The sequence below is a fragment of the Pangasianodon hypophthalmus genome, chromosome 2, assembly GCF_027358585.1.
Source record: "Pangasianodon hypophthalmus isolate fPanHyp1 chromosome 2, fPanHyp1.pri, whole genome shotgun sequence".
Lineage (NCBI taxonomy): Eukaryota > Metazoa > Chordata > Actinopteri > Siluriformes > Pangasiidae > Pangasianodon > Pangasianodon hypophthalmus.
In genome coordinates this window covers 16,542,814-16,563,468 of record NC_069711.1, presented here as the reverse complement: position 1 = coordinate 16,563,468, position 20,655 = coordinate 16,542,814, and the positions used below count along the sequence as shown (strand labels likewise).

General features: G+C 38.5%; 2 protein-coding genes across 15 annotated transcripts in view; both read left to right on the top strand.

The window, feature by feature from the left end:
- ptprfa (protein tyrosine phosphatase receptor type Fa) overlaps positions 1-13,306 on the top strand; it is a 206,338-nt gene extending 193,032 nt beyond the window's left edge. For all 12 annotated transcript variants that reach the window (XM_053232122.1, XM_053232121.1, XM_053232120.1 and 9 more), the window contains 8 exons: positions 65-219; positions 2,440-2,725; positions 3,434-3,612; positions 7,754-7,880; positions 9,489-9,614; positions 10,470-10,624; positions 10,722-10,857; positions 11,163-13,306. In XM_053232122.1, the coding sequence (XP_053088097.1) occupies positions 65-219; positions 2,440-2,725; positions 3,434-3,612; positions 7,754-7,880; positions 9,489-9,614; positions 10,470-10,624; positions 10,722-10,857; positions 11,163-11,231 (1,233 nt within the window). In that variant the 3' untranslated portion in view covers positions 11,232-13,306. The remainder of the gene's footprint in view (positions 1-64; positions 220-2,439; positions 2,726-3,433; positions 3,613-7,753; positions 7,881-9,488; positions 9,615-10,469; positions 10,625-10,721; positions 10,858-11,162) is intronic.
- Positions 13,307-16,344: 3,038 nt separating this feature from the next.
- Positions 16,345-20,655, top strand: part of kdm4aa (lysine (K)-specific demethylase 4A, genome duplicate a) — a 33,382-nt gene continuing 29,071 nt past the window's right edge. For all 3 annotated transcript variants that reach the window (XM_053232038.1, XM_053232037.1, XM_053232036.1), the window contains exons 1-5: positions 16,345-16,509; positions 17,561-17,705; positions 18,328-18,503; positions 19,352-19,466; positions 19,856-20,049. In XM_053232038.1, coding sequence (XP_053088013.1) covers positions 17,568-17,705; positions 18,328-18,503; positions 19,352-19,466; positions 19,856-20,049 — 623 coding nt within the window. In that variant the 5' untranslated portion in view covers positions 16,345-16,509; positions 17,561-17,567. The remainder of the gene's footprint in view (positions 16,510-17,560; positions 17,706-18,327; positions 18,504-19,351; positions 19,467-19,855; positions 20,050-20,655) is intronic.

Sequence of the window (20,655 nt, the reverse complement as noted above, 5' to 3'; positions counted from 1 at the left end):
TTTGGTGCGTGTGTGGTGTGTTTGTGTGTGTGTGTGTGTGTGTGTGTGTGTGGGTGTATGACAGAGTGGCTCCAGTGAAAAGAGGGAGGTGAGGCAGTTCCAGTTCATGGTGTGGCCGGATCATGGGGTGCCTGAGTATCCTACACCCATCCTGGCCTTCATGCGCCGAGTCAAAGCTTGTAACCCACCAGACGCTGGACCCATGGTGGTGCACTGCAGGTATACACACACACACACACACACACACATACACACACACACACACACACACACACACACACACACACAAAAACACAGACTGTTCTGAACTTCTGTACTATGTTGTATGTTCTTCTTCTTCTCCTTCTTATTATTATATAATTAAATTATTATTATATAATGAATTATTTAGTGATTATTTTCTCAGATATTATTGGACAACAGGACAATATAATAAATAAGAGCTTTCCGGAAGTAAAATTATCTCTCAGTGGGCTTGTACATTTTTCACTTTACAAGTGACAAGAATAACTGGACAGATGCTAAGCAATCTCAGGAAGAGGACTATTATGGAAGAGATGTATTCCTTTGCTAAAGAAATCTACACAAGCGTACTGTATCTTGGTGCTCTTAAATGGATGCATTTGGATGAGAGATAACTACAGTGGGGTCCAAAAGTCTGAGACCACATTGAGAATCTGGGATTTTTTTTTTTCATTTAAAATTGATAATAAACAGAAGGTTTTAGAATTGTGAAATATTTAAAACAAAGAAAGGAAATGTTCAGTATCTTGAATATTTAATATTCAAGATTCTGCACTGTTTCTAGGTCCCTATTTAAATTTATGATATTGACCGTGTTAACTGCTTTGTACAAAAGGTCAGATTTTCCTCCTGCTTAATCTCTACTATTGAAGCATGTTTTCAGATGACACTCCAATGGATTTGATCTAAAATTGATCATAAGATTTTGCACAAACTTGTGGAGTCCATGACAGCTCGAATGCACACTGTCATTAAAGCAAAAAGGGGACGTACCAAATACTTGTGAAATTCATGCAAAAATGTCAAAGATTCTACTTTTCACTCAAGTTGCTGTCAGTAATATCACTGTAATGAAAATTGTTATATTAAATCAGCAAAGAATGCAAAATAGAAGCATTTTCACTAGTGGTCTCAGACATTTGGACCTCACTGTAGCTGTTAAATTAAATTCGTGATCCATGCATAAAAATGACACCATCCTCTCTGTAATATTTCAATGAGTTATTGGTTAGATATTGCAGGGCATTTCTGTAAGCAGCATTGGTAACCATGTGTGTGATTTGAACTAATAAATCCGTATCTATTATATCTGGGGGACCAGCTGTGGTTCCAGCATCAGCTCTGAGATCATCTGGTGTCTAGCTTGTTTATCACATGGGTGTGAGACGGTTTGATGAAGGCTGTGTTGTAAGCTCACTGGTTTATGCTGTGTTTGACTTGACTCCGAAATTCAGAGTTATGAGTTTTAGTCAAAATGCAGCATAAGTACCTGCATGTGTGACGAGAAGAGTCACACTCTTCGGGTCACACATGGGTTTAAGCTTATTCAGGATTAAAGGAAGCTGATTGGAGAGAAACTGAAGGTGTGACGAGGCACCAGTCTTCTACTACCAGAAGTTGGATTTCCATTCAGAAGTTTCAAAATTAAAAAAAAAATACTGAAAAATCGCATAACAAAATGCTAATGAGGCTGTGTTTCTATCAGCTATGGTCATGTGACAATTCCAAAGATAATGTAAAAATTCTTAGGGAAAAAAAATGCACAGCTGTTTTTCACCTATGTATGAAAGAGCACCAAAACAGCAGAATAAATAGTTTTACTACTTTATTAGTAAAATTAATAATAATAGTTTTTATGTTTGACAGTCAATCATTCATTCATTTATCTTCGGTAACCACTTTACCACATCCTGTGACCACATCCTGGTCAGGATCATGGTGACGTTTAGTTGTTGCTTTCCTTTCACGTTGATTAAATCAAGAAAATCTTTTGTTTCTTCGCCTGTCCACCTGTGCATGAATGTCCTCTGCAGCCAAGTTTATGTTTAGAAATATTAAGATATAGCACTGAACCATGTTTCCATTACTCTTTTTTATATCTCATATCTACAAATTATTTATAATCTTATCTGCAGCATCAGTAGACCAACTCTTCCACCTCTGCCAAGCACAAAAACTTTTTTTGCAATATTTAGCTGTTTCTTAGAAATATCTGGCTTTTTCATCTAGATTTTTTATTCGAATTTTGAAAATGCAAGCATGATGGAAATCACATATTATTGACTTATGCAAGTCCCTCAGCCAAAATAGCTCTGCTTACACACACTCTCTGACATATATATATATATATATATATATATATATATATATATATATATATATATATATAGCTGAGTTAATCTGTCTCTGTGCCAGTGCGGGCGTGGGCCGGACAGGCTGCTTCATCGTGATCGATGCCATGCTGGAGCGCATGAAGCACGAGCAAGTAGTGGACGTGTACGGTCATGTGACCCTGATGCGCTCTCAGAGGAACTACATGGTGCAAACGGAGGATCAGTATGTCTTCATCCATGACGCGCTGCTGGAGGCAGCCGTCTGTGCACACACCGAGGTCCCTGCACGCAGCCTTTACTCACACCTCCAGAAACTCACAAACACACCTCCGGGGGAGACCGTCACTGCCATGGAGCTGGAGTTCAAGGTCAGTCTAGGATGCACATAGACACACACACTTCACACATATTCAGACACATATACACAAGCTCAGAAAAACACTGAGGTTTATCTGGCATTTTATATGACGACTAAGAATAAGGACTCGCTGTCATCAATATACACGTATTACATATTAAATTATTTAAATAAATAAAGAGAACTAAAGAAGGACTAGCTGCATAAAGCCAAAGATGATAAATTTTGTTGTTTGCCAATACAATGATAATAACATTTTTATGATGGAGTAAATATAAAATAATAATGATGCCATGATTACAGAGAAAAAAACATTTAATCATTTAACTGTCAAATGTTTAATATGCATTTTAATAATATAAGAAATAAATTTGTCAGAACATAATCACTAACACACAATCGCAGACACACACACTATTAAAATAGCAAACATCACAAAATACAGACACGTACCTATGCAAACCTCACTACCACATCAAATCAGACATCTAATCTCTCAGGCTGTAAAAACTCTAGACGTTGAACTCTAGTGTTCTGAGGCTTTGTCCCAATCTGCACCGTGCACACTCACCATCTCCAGGGCATCCTTCAATGCTAGGTGTCTCCGAGCAGAACTGAACAGTTGTTACAGTGTGATGGAGTGTATACTGCGAATGCTTGCTGACGTTGTGATGTTGTAAAGATGTTTTATAACACTCTCTGCTTGCTCTCATCATAGAAACTGGCCAACTCCAAAGCACACACCTCCCGGTTCATCAGTGCCAACCTGCCATGCAACAAGTTCAAAAACCGGCTCGTCAACATCATGCCATACGAGTCGAGCCGAGTGTGTTTGCAGCCCATCAGAGGAGTGGAGGGATCCGACTACATCAATGCCAGCTTCATCGACGGATATAGGTGTGTAATTCCAAATATAATAAGAATTGTTTATTCACTATAACTCACCAGTTTATTACTCTACCTTAGAGTGGATCCTAACATTCAGGTGATGAACACAACTAAATAACAGTGCTGAATAACACAGCTAGCTAGCATGTTAGCCCCATAAGCTGACTAGAAAAACCGTGAGGTCACCTTGAGCTAGTTAGTTTATTTTAACCTTTGAGCATGAATATGACTGTTCAGTATTTACACGCTCCTACAACTTTCCTTGACACTGGAGTGGTACCCTTTTGTACCTTTGTGTATCTTTTACCTGGAAATGTGTATGAAGTGTACCTTTAAATTACAGTATTACTCCAAAAAAGTTGTACTCTAGAGGGAACCACCCCAGTGACAAGGAATGGTACAGTTAGGTTTTTTTGTAAGTGAAGTAATTCACTTACATTTGTAAATGTAATGTCTCAGTAATGACTTGGTCAGAGTGACAGTTTGGACTACCATTCTGGTAAAGAGAATTATGGGATTGCCTATAATGAGATGGATACAAGCAATGCTGCACTCAAATTTGGCCGAAATAAGGAATCTCAGAGAGAAGCTTGCGGATATCTTTTATCTAAAGAGTGTGGAAATGCAGCCCTGGTAGCTGGAGCACAGTGCATATACTATATTGCCAAAAGTATGTGGACATCTGACCGTCATGCCCATATGAGCTTGTTAAGCATCCCTTCCTGTTATAACAACTTCCACTCTTTAGGGAAGGCTTTAAACTAGATTTTGGAGTGTGGCTGTGAGGATTTGTGCACATTCAGCCACAACAGCATTAGTGAGATGAGGCACTGATGTCGGACGAGGAGGCCTGGCGCACAGTCAGCTTTCCAGTTCGTCCCGAGGGTGTTCAGTAGGGTTGAGGTCAGGGTTCTGTGCCACTCAAGGCCACTCGAATTCTTCCAAACCAGCCTTAGCAAACCACGTCTTTATGGACCTCTGTTTGTGCACAGTGGTATTGTAATGCTGGACAGGTTTGGGCCTCTTAGTTCCAGTGAAGGGAAATCTTATTTACAGTATACAAAGACATTGTAAACAATTGTGTGCTTTCTACTTTGTGGCAACAGTTTGGAGAAGGTCCACATATGGGTGTGGTGGTCATGTGTCCACATACTTTTGGCCATATAGTGTATCTCAGGGATTATATGGATCTGAATTTAGCAAGATTTAAAAGGTGTACAAGTATTACATAGATATAGTTGGTTTGGACCATTTCTGCTCACATTCTCAAAGCTCTAAAAAAGTTTAAATGTGGCTGCTTACAGTTAGGTGATTTATGTCCCCCAATACACTAACCTTTACCAAAACTGACCTTCATTTGCACTTCCCAAAAACAGTTTATGCCCAAGTCTCACCTTGCCTCAGTGGATAATCTCACCTGGATACTGTAGATTTTTTACCCAAGAACTGCTGTAATCAATCAAGACTGTCCTGTGCTAATTCCAAGACAGTTATTCACAACATGCTCAACTGAGCAGTCTTTCAACATATGTAGTACTGTCAGCTTAATACTGTATGATGTATAATCGCACTATCTGGCATCACCCGGAAGATGATGGGTTCCATTTTGAATCTGATTCCTCTCAAGGTTGTTTCCTCATGTCACCTCCAGGAGTTTTTCCTTGTCACAGTCTTGCTCATTAGGGATCTACTTCTAGATCCAGATTTCAATGCAGCTGCATTGTGATCATGTCTATTGTTAAACTCACTATACAAGTAAAATTGAATTGATCGTATTTGGCCTGGAAGTCCCTGCTGTTTGATGGGTTTAAACAGACTAGAGATTGTCAAGGAAATCATTTAATCATGCTGTGCTTTTTGCTAAGGTGAAATAGGATCCAATTGAAAAGTGCACTTATACACTCCTCCTTTGGTGGTGCAAGTGGTCTGCCATGTGATGTAGGTCTTCACACTTCCACATTGTTAGAAAAAGTCACCAAGGTGTGTTAAAAACAGTATTGGAGCACGGAGTACTATTTAAAATCGTGTTACAGGCAGCTGAGGTCTCAGAGGAGAGAATGTGACGGAGACACTGATAGAGACAGAGAGGCACAGACAGATGGAGAGAGACAGAAATGGATGATTTGATGTCACAGGTGAGAAATGGCATGCAGCACAGAGTGAAAAAGAGCGAGTGACATCTAGAGAAATCGATGAACTTGCACAGAGGTTTAAAAGAAGGAATCTGGGCTGTGAGGAAATCTCTCTCTCTCTTTGCCTATCTCTCTCTCTCAGTCTCTTTCTTTACCTGTATCCTACTCCACCCATGTCTCTCATTACATATATTCTATACATCTCTCTCTCTAAGTCCCCTCTCTTTCTGTGCTTCTTTCTTTCTGTCTACTTCTTTCCTCTGTCTCTCCAACCCTCATTACACCCATATCTCTCTCACTCTATCTCTTTCTTCCCCTGTCTCTCTCTCTCTCTTTCACTATAACCCTTCATCTATCTCTTTCTTTACCTTGTGGGAGGAGACCCCTTGGTGTTTCTCTCTGTGCTGTGTATGTCAGGATAAATAGACTTAGTTAGAAGGACATAAGTCTGTTGTCATTTCTGATGAAAGAACAGGTAACACACAGAAACCTTTATGCCCCAATACCCCAGTTGCCCCAATACCCCAATTGGTATTAGACTGAAAAAGTTGGCCATGTTAGTAGCCGCTGTGATTCTTTGTTCAGAACATTGTATGGACAGTGTACTAGGTGGATAGATGAATATTGTTCTGAAAGTAAAACTTGTCATAGAAATACAGCTGCTGGATAAGCATATGACGAACATCATGACGAACAGAAAATATGAACAACCCACCATTGCCTAGAGCACCAAGAATGAGGCATCGTTTTGCCATACCTAGTCCTAGTGTCAGTGTAGTCTCACAAGCCAGACTTCTAGCTTTCTACAAGAGCCTAGTACTTTTCATCAGTAAACATGGCCAAGAACCACTGGACTTTTTTAGTAGCTTGTGCCGAATAGCTCAGAAGTGCACCTGCATGCAGCAGCGACTCGTGACCATAGTTTTTGTTGGGGCAAGACAACAGTAATAATAACATAATCTCAAAAAAGGTGCAATAATAACTTTATGGGAGCTAAATTGATGTTTCAATGCACCATGATTGCGTAACATCAAGAAAGAAAAGCAAACTAATGGAACATTGACACATTTCTTTCAGATAATGGCCTTTTTAAAATTGTTTGTCACTAAAAGCAGTAAATAGTATTTAAACAAAACTGAGTTGTGAATGAGGACTTTATAAGGATTAACTTTTTTTAAATGGCTGATGTATATAGTGGGGCCATTTGCCCCTATGGATGGATAAGCTGCCACTGCATGCATGGATGTACGAATAGCCAATCAGAGTGCAGCCTTCAAGATCCTGAAGCCTGTGGCCAGCCAACTCTGCAATGTAAGCCACTGGCACACAGACTGAGACTGAGACTAGTGCTGGCTAGGTACCAACACTGAAGTGTGAGGTATCTGAAACACTTATTTTGTGTGTGTGTGTGTGTGTGTGTGTGCGCGTGTGGTTGTAGTGATGAGTGTTTACTGGCTCTTTAACCCTGATCTGCTGACACCCACTATCACTGCCATATTGTTAATAAAGAAGGAATGCATCGGTAGAACAGGTGATTAGCCTCCTCTGTGTGTGTGTGTGTGTGTGTGTGTGTGTGTGTGTGTGTTCTCTTCAACCTACCTCTTATAGAACTGATGACCTCAGCTATAATGAAACACATCACTGATTCAGATTTGTCCTCAGAAGTAACAGTTCTGACTGTGTGCCTTTTGCTGTAGTGTCACATCGCCCTCTGCTGTTCAGTGAAAGCAAATACAACACTGTACACAAAAGCCACATAGTGCTAGCAATCTCAAATACAACAATGGCAATTCTTGCTTTTCTCTTCTTTCTGTACCTGGAAAACTCTCTTTTTCTCTTTCTTCTCTTTTCTTTTATATCCCTATCCTCTCCCCCTCATGTTCCTTCTTTCTTCCTGTTTTTCCTCCTCACTCTCTCTCCCCTTCTCTTTCTCTTCCTCCATAATTTTCACTCCCTCTTTTTCTACTTCTTCGCTCTCCCTCATTAAGTGTTACTGTTTGTGTTCTATGTGTGTGTAGGCAGCAGAAGGCATACATAGCGACACAGGGTCCTCTGGCTGAGACCACAGAGGACTTCTGGAGAATGCTTTGGGAGCACAATTCCACCATTGTAGTCATGCTGACCAAACTTAGAGAGATGGGAAGGGTAAGTCTCACTTGGCAGTGACATCATGCAACAAAGCAGCTGACTTCCATTTGTTTCCAATAAAAGTTAGTGATTGCCACTAGGAGTCCACTTGGAAGGTCAATGAGTCACATGCTATTTGTTTCAGTGAAGAGCTCTGTCAGATCGGCGGGATGCTTGTGAGTATCAAGCATGTTGTGAGGCACAAAAGATCAGTGGTGCTCAACTTTATTCACATTAATCTATCAGCAGTATTGCATCCAGTGAGGGTAGAGAAGGGCCAATGGGAAGACTTTAATTTACTTCTAAACGTACAATGGAGTTCCTTATTTTCAATGTATTATTTGAAATAAAACCAAAGCATAGTAGTTTGCTGTGTCTGGCTGATAGACCTTAAGTAAGGAACAAAATCTCAGGGTGTGCTGTTTTATGAAAATAATCAACAAGGTGGTATGACGCAGCCTGATGTAAAATGTCCACCAACAAAAGTTGTTGATTTTCCAAGAATGTCATGCCCTGAAGTGTTTTATTCATCTTATACCACAGCAATTTTCAAATGTTAACAACTTTTCTTTTTATTCAAGAATGACATGGCATAAATTTTATCTGTTTATAGATGCTTTTAATGTTGTGGGACATCCATAATACAAGTTAGTCCCAGTTATCACTTATGTTGTTGTTCTTCTTCTTTCGGCTGCTCCCGTTTGGGGTCGAAACAGCAGATCATTGGTCCATATATTTGATTTGGCATAGTTTTTATGCTGGATGCCCTTCCTGAAGCAACTCTCACCAGTTTTTTCCAGGCTTGGGACTGGCACTCAGAGTGCACTGTCTTGTGCAAACCCAGTGGCTGGGGTTGGAGAGAGCGTCAAGGCCTAACCACTAGCCCTCCAGGGACCAGTTATCACTTATGTCATAACAGCTATAAATAATTGTTGACAAGGGTGTTCACACCATATATTGATTAGATTTTTTTTTAATTGTCTGCTATTTATAATAAAAGCAGTAGAAGTATAGTAGAAGCTTTTCATTTCATTAATGGAAGTATCTTTGTTTCACAGACTTTATACGTGTGCCTAATACTTTAGCACAGTGCTGTCATCATTGTAAGCTTTGATATTGAATAAAAATATAAACTACCAAATGCCGTGCCAACTTTTGACTGGGCGTTCCATATAATTCAGTGTTGTTTACTTTGTTTCCATAACAATGGTCCATAACCAAATCAATAGAAATGTCATGAGGCAATAAAATGGACGTGGACGTGTACCTGTAGCATTACAGAGGTATAGACATATCAACTGTTAGCAATGCAAAGTGGGCGGGGCCATGTGATGTGGTAAATATGTGGAGTATGGGTTATGTTGACCATTCTGAGATCAAAACTTGTTTATTGTTAACTGTGTTAATTTATGACACACAGTATCTGCACAGAAAGAAAAATTGTTAGAGAAGATAACCAGCTTGCAGTAAATTCAAATAAGAAGAGCCTACTTGAGACCAGTGTTTAGGAGTTTGGCTGCAGAGATACATAGACACATTATTGCTTTATTTGAAACCAAACCCAAATATCACACCCACATACAGCTACACACTTGCAATCTGTGTGTGTTTATGTTTGCCCTGCAGGAGAAGTGCCATCAGTACTGGCCAGCTGAGCGCTCAGCACGTTATCAGTACTTTGTGGTGGACCCGATGGCTGAATACAACATGCCACAGTACATCCTGAGAGAGTTCAAAGTCACTGATGCCAGGGTACAGCATTTCTTTTGTTATATTCAACACTCCAAGTATGTGTTTATGAACTGGTGCTGGGTCCACTGGTTCCAAATGGTTGCCTTGATACACAGTTGGAATAGTTTTAATTGGACCTTTAAAGAATATGCATGCTTGCACAGTTTGTATCCCTACAGTGTTGATCAGTACTTTTTCACAGCCAAAGTATTATATCTCTGTATAAGCATTTTAATAGCCATTTTAATTTTTATTGTTGTGGAGGTTCTGCACAGTAGAGTTTTGTTAAATACAATGGCTAAGGAGCTAGCTACACAAAAAAATCCTTTTAATGTAGCTAATGGTTCAGGGTTATATCAAATAGCTCACCTGGGATGACTGTTTAGATAATATTAACTAGCTTATGATGTTTAATGACAGGATTATTAGCTAAGAAGTTTTGTAGCAAGTTTTGATTGGCGTTCATGTTGGAGTTCAGATTGGAGTTCAGACTGAACTTCAGATTGGACTTCAGATTAGAGTTCATATTGGAGTTCAGATTAGAGTTCATACTGCAGTTCATATTATAGTTAAGATTGGAGTTCAGAATAGAGTTCAGAGTGGAGTTAAGATTTAAAGTAATATTATAGTTCAGATTGGAGTTCTTATTGGAGTTCAGATTGGAGTTCTTATTTGAGTTCAGATTGGAGTTTAGAATGGTGTTGAGATTGGAGTTCTCATTAAAGTTGAGATTGGCGTTTTATTGAATTTCAGACTAGAGTTCATATTGGAGTTCAAATTGAAGTTCACATTGGAGTTCATACTGAAATTCAGATTTACATCTAGCATGTTTCCAGTTAATATCATGTGTTTATAACTCCTCCCCTTTTCTCTCAGGATGGCCAATCCAGGACCATCCGGCAGTTCCAGTTCACTGATTGGCCAGAGCAGGGTGTGCCAAAGACGGGGGAGGGATTTATCGACTTTATTGGCCAGGTGCACAAAACCAAGGAGCAGTTTGGCCAGGACGGACCAATTACTGTTCACTGCAGGTGTGTGTGTGTGTCTGTGTGTGTGTATTTGTATGTGTGTAGCTATAGGCATTTGTGTGAGTAAGTGTGTGTATTGACCAGCACTTGCATTCTGCAGTGCCGGCGTGGGTCGTACAGGAGTGTTCATCACTCTGAGTATCGTACTGGAGAGGATGAGATATGAGGGAGTGGTGGATCTGTTCCAAACCATCAAAACACTGCGCACTCAGAGGCCAGCCATGGTACAGACTGAGGTAAGCAGAGTGAGATCCATGTTGCATAAGTTCTGAGAAAGATGTCCCCATGTTGAACGTCCTGAACCAGACACACATATGTGGTCAACTACAGAATTATTTCATGAAAATGAGCAATTATCATCATTCATGAAAGCATCAGGTCAGCTGATGTCAGTCAGGCTGAAACCCAAGCAGCAGTGTACAGTTTTATTAAAACACAATAACATTTCCGTTTTTTGTATTCCGTAAGTTGTGCTTATTTGGTGAAGCCTCTACTGATGAGAATAACAGCACTGAGCCTCTGAGTGTGCATGTGTTTGCAGGACCAGTATCAGCTGTGCTACCGAGCAGCTCTTGAGTACCTGGGCAGCTTTGATCACTATGCAACATAACCACTCGTCTGAAAACCTCCGGAAAGCCCTGAAACGCCCCTCAGGAGAGCAGGCGGATCATTCTGAGCTACAACCCACACTCCACCGATTCAGTTTAGGGGTTTAAAGAGAGAGAGGGAGAGAGAGGGGGAGTGAGAGAGACGAGAAAGTACAGGAAAATGTGAATGGCAAGCAGGGCGCTTACAACTCCTTCTAGTCCTGCATCCATTCCTCTTTCCGAACACAAAAGTGCCGCTCTGGTGTCAATATTACAAAAAAAAAAACATGTTATAGCATAATCTCTGAATCCTGCTGAGACTGAAAATCTTACTAATTTTTCTTTTAATCATTGTTGTCATATTAATCATCATTACCATTATTATTATTAATTATTATTATGACCATACAATATACAACACAACTATGTAATTGTTGTCATTTATACTGGTATCTGTAATGGGTCTATTTTTATTCTTTTTTATCCTTTTTATTTTTTATATACATATTTTAAAATAATCATTTATTATTTCATGTTATTGTTATCACCATATGGTCTTATATGTTTAGTACATGGGCGTGTATTTTAACACGACCTGAATACACTGAGCTGCTGATCACGTCTTTGTTAATATCGTTATGTTATTTTAATGAGACTGCGATTATTCAGCGGGGGAGGGGAAGAACTTCTGTACACCTTTTCTTCTGGCACCTTTTTAGAACAAATTATGTGACTTCAATATGATATTAAATGATGTGAATCCAGAGTCAGTGAGCAGTGATCATGAGATCTGGGAATGATACAGTGTATAAACTGCGAGTTTGCAGGAAATTAGGCCAAAACTGATCAGACGTACCAGACATGTACCATTCTATTCCTTAAAGGTTGGGTCAGCGATTTTTAAAGTCAAAACATGTTTTGTAATATTTAATGAAGCCCTTCTCACATCCAAGCAGCTACCTGTAAAATATAGTGGAGGGAATACTTAGTGGATGGGCTGTATTTATTTGGATTTTAAGTTTCACAACAGGTAGCATTAGCTAGCTGTTGAGGATCCATTTGCACAAAGTTGTGGCCAACAGAGCAGAAATGAAATCCAAACTCAACATATAGGCAGGCAAAAGGTCAAAGCACATTTGGTCATAAACTTAAATATCCAAGACAAGGGCTCAAACATGATATAGCAAGCAGAGCAAACAAGGCTCTGAACAGAACAGTTGGCTCTGAACAGTTGTACAGAAAGGCAAGACTTCGCAACGAGTAAATGTCCATGAACTTTTTATATATATGCTAAAACCAGGAAGTAATCCAGAAGTGACTGTTAGAGGTCGCACTAGTATGCCAGTGAGCACAAAACCTCTACTGGGAAGTGAATGTCCTTGTTACGCTAACTTCTCCAAAAAAATCGCTGACTATACCTTTAAAAAACTGTTAAAATATCCACGATAACAATGAGGCTTCTGACCAGAGCATCATAATTGTGATGATGTTACTAGCCATGTGCAGGTCTAACATGAAGTCTTCACTCCATACAAAGCCCCACACACACACACCAACAGAGTGTAGTGATACAAAACAAAAAAGTACAGCACAATTAATACAACACATAATAAACAAGGTATTTACAGCAAGACATAACACTAAATTTGGGATGTCTAAGAGTGTCCAAAATTTTAGCAGGGTAACACAATGTTTAATACTGTGCTGTTATCAGGATTATTTCGTGGTTGATTATAAGCCACAGCGTAGAAGAGTCTGCTGAATCTACTGATCCTGAAGTCCCTACACATGGTATTTTCACATACCGTCATCATCGTCTGATCATATGTCACTGTGGCTCGGAAGGACAATATCACAACATAACCAAGAAGAATCACCGGCTAGAGAAACTCGAGCGCTTAACTTCTCTGAAGGCTAAAAGTGAGGTGGATTTAAACACACTGGACCACTCAGCGTTTCCTTTGAGATGTGAGAGGCTTCGTTCGCTCTGTTGGACATGCAGTTTGTTTTCTATTTGTTAATAAAACAGAAGAGAGAGAGAGAGGAAATATGTTCCAAATACCTTGATGTTAATAAAGTTGAATAATTGGGTTTTGTATATTGTTGGTTGTGACTCTTCTTGTGACTGGGTGGCATGGTGTAAAATAACACCTCATGACCCCTACAACGCAAACACACTTACATATTCCCCACGTTGCCAGGGGAACAGATGGTGTGTGTGTTCTTGGCAGTCCTCTGGTGCCCCTCAGCCCAGGAGTGTGTCCTCTGTGTGTGTGTGTGTGTGTGTGTGTGTTTGAATGTGTGCTCTGAAGCTTCCTTGAGACAGCATTTTACTGTCCAGTAGGATGTGTTCTTTTTATTCTCCACCTATAGAAATCTGTCCTATTTTGGCTACAGCCACAATATTTAACATGCACAATAGATGTGTTTCAAATTATGTAAATACAAAATGAAATATTTCAGAGAGAAAATGCTCGCCAAGTTGTTTAATGAACCAGATTTTTCTCTATATTTGCCAGTCCAGCTGATGTTCTCTGACAGACACACGAACAAACCAATAATATCCAAGAGTAGGCGGTTCCTCAGCTTACGCTTCTGTCTCAGTTTGTTTAACGGTAGCATGGCTGAGGAGTTGCCTAAAAAAGGTGTATGGAACTTTTGGATTTTACACAATGGACATGGCACAAACAAAATGTTTGCAAAATATTCAATGGCAAGATTGTCAGATCGAAGAAACATGACAAATTTGTTTAAGCACCAAGAAAGCACCCCAGAAAGTGCACCAAAATCCAGATAACATGGGGAGCACTCATGAAGAGCACCACAGCCATTGTGATAAACACGTGGAACATGATCCAGCCTGAAGAAATTGTGATACAATATTTTTGCCTGATTACTATAAGGATGCTAGTCTTCTGAGGTTCCTTATCTTGGACAAATTATACCTGAATACTCCTCACCTGTGTTCTGGATATGGCAATTTCTTAGCTCAGGTTTTTCAAATTCTGGAGTTTGATAAGCATAGCAGACACAAGTGCTACTCTAAATAGGAAATACTGTTGTTTTAATTAATGTCCTATTTGTTATATCATAAACTGGGATGGAAGGTTGTGATAAGATAATTTAATATCAGCATATGCTATCATCGTGTAATTAATTAACTATATTTTATGCAACTTCTGAAAAAAACAGAATAATGAATTTGGGAGGACACAGCACTAGAAAAATAAATTCCCTTTACCCAAATGTTTAGCGTCCAATATTTGCCTTTCTTATTTTTGCACTGTGATGGGTTGGCACCCCAGCCAGGGTGTCCCCTGCCTTGTGCCCTGAGTCTCTTGAGATAGGCTCCAGGCTCCCCTGTGACCCTGTGTAGAATAAGCAGTAAGAAAAATGGATGGTTGGGTGGATTTTTGGATTTTTCCCTGGAGTTATGTCAAGACTTTGGAAATATACGTTTGAGTTTTTTTTTTTTTTTTGGCAAGGAAAGATTATAAATGTTATAAATATGTTACGTACATGTCACTGCATGTATTTTAAGTTTTTTATTTATAAAAAATATTGCTCAAAGGTATAAATAAATCTCTTTTAATCTTATGAAAGGTTACCTCCATGTGTGATCTACAGGGAAAGGATTTTGGATGAGACAGACTTCCATTATTTAGTGTCTACTTTAGCCTTCTATCTCCAGTGTGAAACCAAAGAAGCCACAGACAGCAGTCATGTCATAGTTGACTGATTACATATGACTGATTGCTGATGATGCACCCTGGTGGGTCCCCTCATTTTCAGAATAATTTGAAGACTGGTTAGAGAAATATTTTTGCCCTCTTTTTCCAACATACACGTTTTAATATCCTCTGGCTTTGAATCATTTCTTCGGTTCTTCAAATCATTTAACAAACAACATAGCCTTGAGCACAGCATAGCTTACCCACTGAGCAGCAGTAATAAAACTCTAAAAATAACCCTTTTATTAGTTTAATAAGTTTATACCACAGTGCTGTTGAATTCTCTGATGGGTCAGGGGAATGTGTTGATTAATTTTCAATAACAGCAGCTCTGACAGTAGTGCCAGCTGCAAGGTAAATCACAGCTTCATATTCATGCGATCATTCTATTATGTTATTGTTTCTGTAGTAACAACCTACTCACAAAGACTTGCATGGTGGACAGTCTACATAATTTAAGGCTAATAAATGCATAAAAAGAAGCAATATTTAACAATTTAATAACATCTATGGAAGAAGTCTTCCAGCGGATCTCAGCGCGGATCTCAGGTCAGTAAGTTTCCCACCATGGGAGAGTAGTCAGGACAGAGGACTTTTTTTACACTTTGACATTACAAGATGTTTTTTTTTTTTTTTTTTGGTGTTTGTTTTTCTGTCTTATTAACTTAAAGTGAGAGAAAAGAGAGAGGCTGGAATGATTGTTTACAGATGCTGTAATATAAGTGATAACAGGAACTAATTTGGATAGTTTCATGGATGTATCACCACATTAAATGGACTATAGACTATAGACTGTTAAAAAGCACGTGTTGTATATGAATAAATTAAAAAATTGTAATTGTTAGCAAATCACTGTGGTATAAGAGAAATAAAACATGATGCTATTATAGGAAAATAATCTGCACATCGAATTGGGCTACATTACACCACCCCATTGTGGATTATTTTCCTATAACAGCATGCCCTGTCCTGCTTTATTACATTACATTATATGCTCTTATATGCTATATTATTACATATAATTTTAAATGCAACATTTGGCAGCTGACCTTTTTTTATTTATTTTTATTTTATTTTTTTTTTAGTGAAGATTTTATAAATATCATATCATTTCAAGTTGTGCAAGATGAAATAATAATAATAATAATAATCAGTGGGTATCTCCACAGTTACAGCGAGCTTGAGGAAAACCTCTAATCGTCATCTGTTCAGCTCATTGCTCCTTGATACTTTGTTCCTCTCTTGTAAGATAATTTTTGAAAATTGTGTGATGAATAATAATAAATACAGACGTAATCAGACGGGGGTCATTTTATTGACCAATCAAAGCGCAGAGGATTTGTTGGGGGCGTGTCCATTGCCGGAGACGCGGTGGAGAAGAAGAACAACATTGCGATGGGAAAGCATGGGGGAACGCCTTCTTCCATCTTTGTAAACAACTCTACAGTGCGCGTGCGCGTTCGTGTGTCACAATAATGGAGGACAATCTTTTCCAACCGTTGTGAACCCAAGCACCGTGTTCATTTGGAGAATTTGGACAAAGCGGCGTGCAGCTAAGTGTCGAAAACACGTAAGCGCATGTACAAATTTCCCTTTTGAGAAAGTTTAGTTTTGTCACAGGAGTGCAAGAGCTATCGCAAATATGGACACTGCACTGTTTTGCTAGCTAGCCTAACTAGCATTGCAGTAGTAGTGTTTTTGTATCGCAAATGTCAAGTGTAGGAGGTAAAAACTCCGTTACAAGTTGTTTAACCCTTCCTACGGAAATTTTAGACCACTGAAGCATGCTAATGTAACTCAGTTTATCAGTTACTAGTTAATTTGTTTTTCGCAACTTAAAGTTTGTTGTTGAAGTCAGCCAGCTAACCATGATGAATTTATCCGGGAATTAAACTTAGATTTGACGGACTTGAAATTGGACCAATCAGATGCACAGAAGTGTAGCGTTAACCGGGATTTTGTCAAATCATGAGCCAAGGGCGGGGCTTAGTCGGTCAGCGATGGCGTTGTTAGCACGCATGCTAGCTACTTTCCTTGACAGCTAAATGACAGCGCTTGTTAATGGCTGGACTTTAACGGAGGACTTAATTAATGTATTTCAACACAATTATTCCGTTATTCGTTGCTAGTTTGTCTAATTAATTCGAGTTTTGAAGACTTTGAACTTTTAATACACTACATTTAGACTTGCGTCACTTAATTGAGTTAATATTAGAACGGTAACCAAACAGCCCATATTTAAATGTATCATAAATATATATAATGTTTAATAATAATTCCAAGTAAAGTGCAGTAAGGGACTGCATGTTAACGCAAAAATAATAATAAAAGTTATTCTTGTATTACTTATTATTAATAATTCTTAACAAATTGTTAGTGTTATAATGTACGTGTAGTAGGACAGTGTTCAGTTAAGACATTCTCTTTTCATTCTTAGCATAGTTGCTATTGACACTGTGTAAAAATCCAAGTATATGAATTTAAAGTTTACAATATTTACTAAAGGACTATAAATTTTTAATTTGTTGTAAGAAGTGCGGTCTCTGTAGTAACAGCCACAACAATTCTGTATGATGTTGTACTGATGTTGTTCTGAGTCAAATCTCTCTGTGTGCTCTCAGGAGCAGAATGGCCTCAGACTCAGTAGCTCAGGCTCCTGGGTCGAGGATCATGACCTTCCACCCGACCAAGGAGGAATTCAAAGACTTCAACCGCTACATTGCTTATATGGAGTCAAAGGGTGCTCACTTAGCTGGCATGGCGAAGGTTAGTGCTGCTACAAGCTCTAAAAACACCATGCACTTCTCTCACAGCCATGTTTCCCCACCCAGGTTTAGGAGACCCTGAACCCACACGCACCCCGTCACATTAACACCCCCGAAAGACCTTTACACACATTTACAGACAGTGAAAATTCGAAATGAACACATTAGCCATTGGCACATAGAGTCCGAGAAGGTTCTTATTTCAAATACAGCCATGTATGATTCTGCAGATTAAGTGACTGTGAGCATGCACTTTCAGCTCACAGTTACATGATCTTTGGCTAAAAATGCTGCTGACAGGCTTGTAGTCACATATCACTCTTAATAGCCAGCATATCCTGTAGCCTGTGTTACTAAATAGGCTATGCAACTGCTGTTAAAAATTTCCTCACCGTTTATGCAATGTTCTTTTTTTTAAAAATCTAATTTAATGTTTAAGGGTCTTTATGTATTTATGTCTTTATCTTTAAACAGGTAGTACTTTTTCAAACACAGTCTCATTGTAACAAATTAGTTCCAGTTCAATGACACTAAATAGTATCATCATTGTGCATTGTGCATGAATACTGCATATTCACATCCAGTTGAAAAAGAGCATGAACAGCTTGTTGTTTCTGCCACAGGTTGTGCCTCCTAAGGACTGGAAGCCCCGCCGCACATACGATGACATTGATGACCTGGTCATTCCTGCTCCTATTCAGCAAGTGGTGACAGGTCAGTCCGGGCTTTTCACACAGTACAACATCCAGAAGAAGCCCATGACTGTCCGCGAGTTCCGCAAGATCGCTAACACAGACAGGTGAAAAGTTTCACAGGCACACAGTCATTTTTTTATCTCAGCTATTTGAGTCAAACAGTCATTATCTATCACCGATATTTCAGTCAAAAAGTAAATTTTTTATCTTAAATATTTCAATCACAAAGTAATTATTTATGTCATATATTTCAGGCACACAGTCATTATTTATCTCAGCTGCTGCAGTCACAAAGTCATTATTTATCTTAGATAATTTAGTCAAAAAGTCAATTTTTTATCTCAGATATTTGAACCACAAAGTCATTATTTATCTCACACATTTCAGGAACACAATCATCATTTATTTATTATTTCAGATATTTCAATCATAGTCATTATTCATCGCACATATTTCAGTCAAAAAGTCTTTTTTTTGTCTCAGATGTTTCAATCACAAAGTAATTATTTATCTCAGATACTTCAGGCACACAGTCATTATTTATTTCACACATTTCAGGAACAAAGTCATTATTTATCTCAGATACTTCAGGCACACAGTCATTATTTATTTCAGATATTTCAGGAACAAAGTCATTATTTATCTCATATATTTCAATCACAAAGTAATTATTTATCTCATATATTTCAGGCACACAGTCATTATTTATCTCAAATACTTCTTAATCACACAGGGGTTATTTGTGTCAGATACCTTTGGAAACTTTAATCAGTAATTGACTATTTATCTCAATTGCCCTTGATTTTATTTTATTACAGAAAGTTTACAGTTAGGTTATTATAGTGACCCAAAGGCTATTTATCACAATGCCATCTCTAATTCACATTCTAATTTACCTTCTTTAAGAATCTTCATTCCTGTATTCAGATGTTCACTGGCTCTTTTGTTGCAGGTTCTGCAACCCCCGGTACGTAGATTTGGATGAGCTGGAGAGGAAGTACTGGAAGAATCTTACGTTTAATCCTCCACTCTATGGAGCGGATGTCAACGGAACTCTCTACGATCCAGTGAGTAACTAGTCTTTATGCTGTTATAGCAGTTTTAAACAGACTTTACGTGTATTGTGAAAGAGCAATATGAAATTGGGAAAAAAAATAAAATGATCTACAGTAGCACTTAGAGCATTTATTCCTTTAAGTGTAAACTTGAAATAAGACAGTTCCTTGGTAATATTTTATGATTTATTGTTTCTTTCAAAAGTTAAAAGTAAACACAATTTGAGCATGGCACCTCAGTATGCAGTCTGGGTTATCATATGTATAGAATAAAAGTGTGTTTTGGAAATTGGTTAAATTGAGGAAGCAAATATAATAATAAGAATACGATCAATGATGCACAAGCTCCCTATCGGCTGTGCCTCATGTATGTGTGTGAGTCATTTTACATATCTATGCAGGATGTAAACGAGTGGAACATCGGGCGTCTGAACACTGTTCTGGACACAGTGGAGAGAGAGAGTGGCATCAAGATTAAAGGGGTGAACACGCCGTATCTGTACTTCGGGATGTGGAAGAGCACGTTTGCCTGGCACACTGAGGACATGGATCTCTACAGTATCAACTATCTGCACTTTGGAGAACCCAAGTCCTGGTACAGTCCTAATTTAGTCCACAGCCATTAGACTGAGGACACTAATGTGATGTGTTCTTAATAAGAATATTTTTCCAACAAGATTCCATATTTCTTCACAAATACAAGGGCAAACAGTGTGTTTTTCGTTGACTGAAAGCAGTAGTGATGATAACACATGCTGACTGACTTCATAATTCTGTGTGAATGGGACATTCTGAAAAATTTCATAATTCCTTATGTCTATACTTTCCTAAGGATTTCTGAAAAAAAAAATAATAATGAATTTTCTCATTTCATCAATGTTAATGGCCTCTAGAATTCTTATTATTGACAGTGAGTGCATTCTTATGTAAAATATAATCTGATAATAGGGAAAAAATCAGATAAAGGCAAAATTTCGTCAGCTCATTTACCCTCATTTAAAGTAGTCTGACAATGGGAAACTCTGCCTCTGCTTGAGCTTTTCTTTTAGTTGTGTTGCTACGAGTAGCATTAAATTAAACATTTCCAGTAGCAAGGTGTTGGTGCTGCCACTTAGTAAAGAAGTGATTGCTAAGTCAGCCTGAAATCAAAAAACTTTTTCTTTTTTAACCTTGTTAGTTCATGTCCTTGGTTATGTTGGTT